Source organism: Vombatus ursinus, unplaced genomic scaffold (assembly GCF_900497805.2).
Source record: "Vombatus ursinus unplaced genomic scaffold, bare-nosed wombat genome assembly UNPS02014779.1, whole genome shotgun sequence".
In the NCBI taxonomy this organism is placed as follows: domain Eukaryota; kingdom Metazoa; phylum Chordata; class Mammalia; order Diprotodontia; family Vombatidae; genus Vombatus; species Vombatus ursinus.
This window is the reverse complement of record NW_020954557.1, coordinates 1,294,113-1,303,463: the sequence shown is the minus strand read 5'-3', so window position 1 is coordinate 1,303,463 and position 9,351 is coordinate 1,294,113. Positions and strand designations below refer to the sequence as shown.

General features: G+C 39.5%; 1 protein-coding gene across 1 annotated transcript in view; it reads left to right on the top strand.

The window, feature by feature from the left end:
- The first annotated feature begins 5,599 nt into the window (after window positions 1–5,599).
- The window catches only part of LOC114045644 (death-associated protein-like 1), a 35,340-nt gene continuing 31,588 nt past the window's right edge, over window positions 5,600–9,351 (top strand). Inside the window, exon 1 of the mRNA XM_027865709.1 lies at window positions 5,600–5,727. Coding sequence (XP_027721510.1) covers window positions 5,670–5,727 — 58 coding nt within the window. The 5' untranslated portion in view covers window positions 5,600–5,669. The remainder of the gene's footprint in view (window positions 5,728–9,351) is intronic.

Below are 9,351 nucleotides of genomic sequence, written 5' to 3'. Positions count from 1 at the left end.
AACTTGAGGAGATCCAAGCATCAATCAATTAGGCAATCTCTTATCCTAAAATATAGCTGCATTTAAAAAAGCTATCTGGCTTCATCCAACATGGAATTGATTTTATTGGGCGTTTAGCACCGTAAAACATTGTTTGGAATGCTTTGGTCCTTCCATGAGCCACTCTCCCATGGCAGATCACTAGACTAACTGCCTCTTAAACACAATGTTAAAAGCCCTGTTAATAGTAATAACATGCTAGTTGTCTTTCATCCAGAAGCATCCAGCAGTGCTTTCCCAGACTGAATAAACTAGGCTCCAGCCCATCTCTGAAGGAGTCAGCACATCTCACAAGGTGAAAGGCAACAGTTTTAGACACTGTAATGACAGCCAGAGAGGCAGCGTGCCACTGTGGACAGAGGACCAGCCTTAGAGTCAGAAAAACCTGGGTTAAAGTCCACCTCTGACAAATAGTAGCTATGTGATCATAGGCAAGTTATTTAATTTCTCAATGCCACCAGAAAATTCTCTAAGAATATATGTTATGTTAGAATTTGGAACCTAGTCCCTGTTACTTATAGAACGTAATCACAAGAGACCAAGACAGGATCAGGTTGCTTGGCGACTCCCTGGCTTCCTTCTAGACAGCTCAAAGGCCTCTTTCTTTTTTCTTTTTTTTAAAATTAATTGCTTTTGATTTATCAACCATCACTTCCATAAGCTTTTGAATTTTAAATTTTTCTCCCCCTCCCTCCCCAAGACAGCACACAAGCTGATATAGGCTATACATATACATTCCAATTAAACATATTTTCACATTAGTGATGTTGTAAGTAAGAATTAGAACCAATAGGAAGAACCCCCAGAAAGAGGAAACAAAACTCAACAGAAGAAAAAAAAATAGCAAATAGTATGCTTCGATTTGCATTCAAACTCCATAGTTCTTTCTTTGGATGTGGATAGCATTTTCCATCATGAAGCCTTTGGAGACATCTTAGAGCCTTCTATTGCTGAGAAGGGTTAAGTCTATCAAAGTTAGTCATGGCAAAACGTGGCTGTTACTGCGTACAACATTCTCCTGGTTCTGCTCACTTCACTCCGTATCAGACCACACAAGTCTTTCCAGATTTTTCTGGTCTGCCTGCTCATCATTTCTTATAGCACAGTAGTATTCCATTACATATATATATATATACCACAACTTGTTCAGCCATTCCCCAATTGATGGGTATCCTCTCAATTTCCAATTCTTTGCCACCACAAAAAGATTTTAAATATTTTTGTACATGTGGGTCCTTTTCTCATTTGTACGATCTCTTTAAGATACAGTCCTAGAAGTTCAAAGGCCTCTTTCTATAAGAGATCTTCCCCATATCCACAGCCGCTTATGCCTTCCTTTCAAAGGTTACCTGCCTTCTGGTCTATATGTATACATATATCTATGTATATATGCATGTGTATATTTATATTTGTATATGTATTATACATATGCATATATGTGTATGTGTATATATTTATATATATATATACATGCACATACACATACACACACACATATATATCTTAAAGACTAGGGATACAAATGTGAAGAGTGACAAAACCACAATGGCAGCTATTTGGGCATTGAAGAAGACAGTGGTGGGACTTCCCTACTTGAAGTTACTGAGAAGCTAATAGGCTAAAACTAAAAGTCTGAAGGGAACTCAATTTAATTCAATAAATATTTAAGTGCCTTCTATATACATTTTGCTAGGTGCTGGGGACACAGTCATGAACTAGAAGTGTAGAATAAGGAATATATTTTTAGACATAGCCAAAATGTTGGTTTTACTTGATTATACTTATTTGTTACAGGAAAGGATTTCTAAGGGTGTGGGGAATAGAACTGGTGATAGATATGAAGAAAAGAAGAAAAGATAAAAGTGCTTCATTGAAATGTTTTAAAATATAAAGAAGGAAGCAGAAGGAAGTTCAGAAGAAAACAGATGAGGCAGTTTTATTGCTACCATGTTAAATTTAACACACATATAGCCCATTTTGGGGGGGTATCATTCTAATTTCCACTCACATTAGTGTGATACGTCCTCAAAGTTTAGTTACATCTCCTCTCAGGATTTTAGAGTTAACGCTAAGGGGTTAAGGGATTTTCTCTAATACTTTTGCTCTCAAGCCAAATCTGATATGTTTTGCCCACCATATTGATCACCAGTGAATCTCTCTTCAAAATTGTCCACCAGGGATTATTGCTCCTATATGATTATCTCATCAATATCATTGATAACCAATTAACATCAATTAACTTTTACACAGGGATATTTACTGTGAAGATACAGTAAGAAACAACGTATCAAAACATCACCCCTAGGGCGCTGGGCACACTAGGGCATACTCTCTCCTTTCTCCCTCTGTCCCTTAGGACAATGGACTCAAACTTAAAGTGTTGGCTTATAAAACATTCTTTCCAAATCAAAGCACACTGTCCTCTACCACCTTGGTACTTGGGAAGAGAGGGTTCAAACTCAAAGCAATAGACACAAAGCATTCCTCCTACCAAGTTTAATCCTGGGTGTGCAGAGCTGGTAGACAAGTCACTCTCTTGTTTGCAGAACATGATGTTTCAGCTGCCGAGTCCATCCACTGGTGGGGTCATGGAGGTTACTCCTCTGGGACGGCTTTTTCCTAGGCTTACCTGCAGCAATTACCAGCTCAGATTGCTATAAGAACCTCTGAAGGCTCAGCCAACTTTGCGATGCTTACAAGGTCATAGCCTGGTCTATTTCATCTCCAATATTCTTTCACCTAACATCAGAAAAGTAACACACTGGGACAAAACAGTAGTGCCATGAATTCATGTCACATGGCTGCCTAGGTGGGGAGATAAGATTGCCAGCAGCAGCACCTGCTATTTCTCTCTCTACCCAAAGGCTTACAACATTTCTTCCTCACTCATTATCAGGGAAAAGCGAGAGGTTAAATTCCTCTGTTAGAGACTGTTGTATGCACACTCAGTTGTCGCTCAGCATCCATTAAAAAGGCTTTCCTTTGCCATAAAGGAAAGTCACAGAATATCTGTGCACTCTGAAGTGGAACATTCACCATTATATGCCATCAACCATTTCCAGAAGCAGGCTGACTCCAGCCCCTGAGGTTGAGTGGTGAAAGGCAAAGCGCAGTTCATATGCTGGAAGGTCTGAGTCTCTACTGGTCCCTTACATACACTTTTTAAAAAGCACACAAGTTCATCATTTTTTAGATAATCCTCTTTTTTGTTCTTTGCATATTGAAAAGCTCCTGTTTGTTGATGCATGTTAAGTTCATTATAAAAAAGGGGGAAAAAATTAAGTTTTATCCTTGAAGGGGTAAAGATGGGACTCAAGGAAATAGTCAGAGAACAAAAGGACACTGCCCCCTTTCCCCCTGGCCTGTCCTGTTTCCATAATTAAAGAGAGATGATGTTCTTCTTTGTATAAGCCCTTTGCTTCTCTTTCATATTCCTGCTGCCAGTCTTTTGATCATTTGACTGCTCATCAGAGAGTAGGCAGAGAAAATGAAAGGTAATGGAAGCCCAATCAGTCCATATTCTTCCTTGTTAGTAGATCTGATTAAAGTGTTCAGTGAAGGGAAAGCTGAAGCTATTGTGTAAAATTGAAGGGTCTGAGTTTACTCACAATCTTATTTAACTCTCAGGGCTCCCTGCTCCTCTATCCCTCTACTTCTTCACATACTCTCTATCTCTCTTCCATCACCATAAATAATCATAGATTAACCCCTTTAAAGATTGTCCCCATTACAATTCCTTTTTCCTAAGTGTAAAAATAAATAACAAGACCAGGAAATTATCCCTCTCAAGGAGATAGTCAATCAATCAGCAAGCATTTATTAGGTTCCTATTCTGTGCAAGGCATGGGGCTAGGCACAGCAGGTATAAATACAAAGATATTTACAGTGTAACAGGGCACTGGCCAATGAGAACCTAGCCCCTATGAGCATGCATAGGCTTGATACAATCCCCTGCATGGACTTTGGATCAAGCTTTGATATTCTATGACTGTTTCCAATCTTCTTACTACCTAATAAGGAAAGGATTTTCCACTGGCTTCTGTGTCAGAACTGAGAATGCAAAAGGCCCTAAACTTTCCTGCTCTCTTTCCTGCTTGGCTTCATTTGAATAAGGAGACTATAACTGCTGTAAGCCTCCAAGTGAAGGCAACTTTTTTCTTATTTTAAATTTTTATTTTCAGTTCCATATTCTTCCCCTCCCTATACTCATCCCCCCATTGAGAAAGCAAGAAATACTATACCCATTATATATGTGAAGTCAAGGAAAACATCTTTCTATATTAGCCACGTTGCAAAGAAAAAAAAAATGGAAAAAAAGTTTCAATCTGCACTCAGAGTTCATTTGTTCTCTCTCTGAAGGAGAGACTCCAGTCCTTTGGAATTGTCATGGATCATTATACTGATCAGAATAGCTAAGTCTTTCATAGTTGATTGTCATTACAATATTGGTGATACTGTGTTCTACATACCTCATTTTGCATCAACTCATATAAGTCTTCTCAGGTTTTTCTGAAACCATTCTTTTCATAATTTCTTACAGTACAATAATATTCCATCACAATCATATTCTACAACTTGTTCAGTCATTCTCCAATTGATGTCCTTAATTTCTAATTCTTTGCTACCCACGTGGGGGCAACTTGTAAGATTAGGAGGTAAACATTGGACAAGGGTCTTTTCTGAATGACAGTACAGCGTTAGGGAACATAAGACAAGTCTTTGAATCAGGAAGGCCTAGATATAAGCCCTGCCCTTGACAAATACTAGTTGTATGACCCTAGGCAAGTCACTTAACCACGAAGTGCCATAGGCAACTCTCTAATATTATAAGTTAGAAAAATAGAGAAAAACAACTTTGAAAGACTCAAGAACTTAGATCAATGCAATGAAAAACCATGATTCCAGAGGACCAACGATTAAGCATGCTTTGCACTAGCTGACAGAGAAATGATGAGTACAAAATACAGAATGAAATATAATTCATTGTCATGTCCAATTTTCTTTGCTTGACTATTCATATTTGTTTTGAGGGTTTTATTTTTGTTGCTGTTATTGTTCATTTGGGAGGAGAGGAGGATAGAGAGAGGAACAAGGGGAAGGAGAGAAAATGAATGCTTATTAACTTTTAAAATATTATAAATTAGAGACAAGTTTCTGATCAGCATCATGGAACTCTCTACACTGCTGAAATCACAAGGCCAGACCTCCTCCCACAAAAAAAAAAAGAAATTCTTCCCTATAATCCACCCCTGTCCCCACCTATAAAATGATTGCTGCCACCTTGACAGCAACAGAGTAGACTCCCCTTGAGCTCTTCTTTCTCTCATGGTTGAGAAAAAGAAGCCCAAGAAACTCTGTCTTCCTTTCTCCTTCCCTTAAGAAGAATGTTCTTCTTGTCTGCTAAGACTTCTACCCCGCCTCTGCGAAGAACTGGCAAGCCTGAAGGAAATCTGTAAGGCCCCACCTCCTCCTGAGAGCACTGGGTGGCCAAACCCTGTTGCTGCTCTGCAATGCCCTTAAAGGGCCCTTTTCACTGCCAGTATAAAAGGATGGTGCAGAGGAGAAAGTGCTACCCAGGCACTCAGCAGAAGCAATAAGGACCGGTAGGAGCAGCAGCTACAGCCCATACTATGGCAAATGAAGTAAAAGTCATCCTCCTTCCTCTGAAAGGGGGCCATCCTCCTGCAGGTAGGCTGACCTCTGACCTACAAGCAGCTCGTGGTCTACTGTTGCTGCTGCTCCGGGTTTCCTCATTCACTCTTTTCAGTTCTAGAACTTCACCCACAGAAGCGGAGACTTCTGAACCTTTCAGAGGATTTTTTTTTGAACTTCATGCCCTTTGATTTCTTCTGGTGTCTTCAGGCTTCTTGGCACCTAAATGAAATCAGTTATCAGGTGAATCTTTGTTTTTTCTTTTTTGGTGAGGCAATCGGGATTAAGTGACTTGCCCAAGGTCACACAGCTAGTACGTGTCAAGCGCTTGTCTGAGGCCGGATTTGAACTCAGGTCCTCTTGACTTCAGGGCCGGTGCTCTATCCACTGTGCCACCTAGCTGCCCCAGGTGATTCTTTTTTAAAGCTAAATCCTGGCTATTTTTCAAAGGAAATTTGAAATTTGTGGCAAGTCATAGGAGGATAGTATGAGTGGGTCTGAACCTTTCTTCCCTGCTGACCCTCTGAGTGTGCGTTAAGAGCATCCCAACTGGCCAATGGGGTTTGTTGCCATGGAAACCTTCCCCCAGGCTTCAGGTTATAGGACTCATTCGGCTCATAGATCTAGCGCTGGAAGAGAGCTCAGAAGCTGTCTAGCTCAAACCCTTCATTCGATAGTTGAAGAAACTGAGGCTGAGGGAAATTTTGATGACTTACCCAAGGTCACACAAGTGTCAGAAGTGGAATTTGAACCTAGGTCAGTCAACCAGCATTTATTAAGCATTTTGTGCCAAGAACTTTGCCCTGTGGAGGACACCAAGGAAGGTAAAAACCCAGCCCCTGCCTTCAAGGAGCTCACAATCTATCGGAGGAGACAATGCAAAAATAGCTCGGCTTCCATGATACATACAGTGTAAATGAGAAGCAGCCAACCTCAGAGGCAAGGCACTAGATCCTCTGGTTCAGAACACGTGCCCTTTCTCCTGAACCATATCTCCCTAAGGCACCTGTAGGGACAGCAATCATCTGAGGGAGCTGTACTAGACAGACTTTAGAAGATCCCTTCTTGCTCTAAAACCTAGGAGCGTGTGATTTGTACACATAAGAAGCAGTTTCTACCCCAGAAGTGGCACTCATATGTTTCTCCTCCTCTTCAGCCTCTGGGTGGGCAAAGTTAAGAATGGTATAGGAAGCTGTGAAAATGTCTTTTGATGAACACGCCAGCACAAGGAGGCCGACTTGAAAAGACAGCTCCCTAGGTATTTTGCAAAGCATCCACATTTTTTTTTCCACATCTGCTATTTATAACAACCTGCTGAAAGCATGGAAATCAGTTCTATTGTAACTCATCTGCATGTGCATATGGATGGGCAACAGCCAAGAAGCCTATTTTTAGGGAGGCCTCTTTCCTCGTGGTGCTGGCATTCTTAATTTCTTCTAAAAGAAATTCTGAAAAGCTCAACGTCTGTGTGCTTTGTTGGATCATCTAAGGCCTGGAGATGCTTTCCTTCCCTGATGCAATCCTCTACAAATTGGTCACCAAGTGGCACCAGATAGAAAGTCTGGCCACAACAAAGATGAATGACGAAAAAACTAAGGTTCAGGGGTTTGCCACTGGTCACCCAGCTAGCAGAACCAGGTGTGAAACTTTTACTTCTGAGATCTGCTAGAACATAGGAGCAGCTAGGTGGCGCAGTGGAGATAGAATGCTAGGCCTGGAGTTAGGAAGACCTGAGTTAAATTTGATCTCAGATATTTACAGGTTGTGTGACCCTTGGCAAGACACTTAACCTTGTTTGCCTCAGTTTCCTCATCTATAAAATGAGCTGCAGAAGGAAATGGCAAACGATCTTTGCCAAGAAAACCCCAAATGGGGTCTCAGAGAGTCAGACATGACTGAAATGACTGAACAATAAGCTCCCTGAAGACATTTTTGTCTTGTTTATCCCCATTCCTAGTATAGTACTTGACACACAGTAAGTATTTAATAAATGTTTGTTAAATCAAATTGAATTTTAACATTCTAATTCCAGGTATCCTATAACAACAAAAAGTATTAATAGTTATAAAGTTATTTAAATATATGTAATAATTAATATTCCTTTCTATTTGAAGACAATTCTGCTAATTTAGTCATGGACTGTGTAGGCTACTCTTATTCGTGCAGCCATCTGCTTAAAAACCAAGAGACCAGAGTAAAAGTATTATTAAAATAGAAAGTCCAAAATTAGAATTGACTAAATTATAATGTACCTATGAGAAGCATTGTAATGCAATAAAAAGTGCATGAGATGAGGTTAGAAGACCTGGGTTCAAATCCTAGCTCTGCCAATTGCTAATATATAAACTTGGGCCTTTCTAGGTCTCAGTTTCCTTATTTGTGAAATGAATGGATTGAACTAGTGGATTGACTTTAAGGTTCTTCCTAACTCCAAATAAATGATCCTATGATTCTGTAAATACACCAAAATGGAGATTTGATGAAACTTCTCATATTTTTTGAGGGCAGTAGTATGAACACATTGAATACAGCTGAACTTATAGTCAGAAAATTCTAGGTTCAAATCCTACCTTAGATACTTATTAGCTGTGTGTTCTAAGGTAACTTCTTGGAGTCTCCGTTTGCCCATCTGTATAATGGAGATAAAAATATCTTTAACATATACTTCACAAGATTGCTGTACAAAGTACATGGAACAGCAATTTGCGAATTCTAAAGCACTCCAGAAAAGGCAACTGTTGTTATTCTGTCCTTCAGGGAAGTAACCATCCTTCGGCTTGGCAGTCACTTTGATTGTAATAAATTCCTACTCTGTCATTTACTATGTATTACCCTTTCTGGACCTTAGTTTCCTCATTTGTAAAATAAGAGAGTTGGTCTAGCACTCTGAGGTGCTTTCCAGGACTAATTCTATGAGGCTCTGATTTTGTTTGTGTCTAAGTCTGAAGCTGTTCATTGTGGGTTGATGTTTTCTAGATGTAACAGACATGATCAGATAATATTATCATAATAACTAGCATTTATATAGTACTTTAAGGTCTGTACTTTAAGGAGTGCACTTTAAGGTGTGCAAAGAGTTTTAGAGGAAAGGAAGGGAACAAGCTTTTGTTAAGTGTCTACTATGTGCCATGTGCTAAATTATACATGTGTGTATGTGCATAGATGTATATATATAATCTCATTTGATTCTCACAACAACCCTGAGAGATAGGTTGCATTATTGTGTCCATTTTACAGATGAGGAAACTGAGGTAAACAGACATTAAGTCTAAGGTTAAGGTTGAGTAACACAGCTAGGAGGTGTCTGAGGCTGGATTTGAACTCAGGTCTTCCTGACTCTAAGGCTAGTGCCCTGTCCACTGGGCCACCTAACTGTCTATCCCAGGTCAAGAAGGTTCTTGGAATTCATGACCTAATCATTGAGAGTGAAATGATGGAACCTTGAAAATGATGACTTAAAATGAAGGCTTTATAAACTCATTACTGTACTCAGACATTAGACTTCAATAATATTGAGCACCCAGGTCTGAATGATTCTGTGTTAGTCACTACTACAATAGAAAAGAAAGAAAGAAAGAAAGAAAGAAAGAAAGAAAGAAAGAAAGAAAGAAAGAAAGAAAGAAAGAAAGAAAGAAAGAAAGAAAGAAAGAAAGAAAGAAA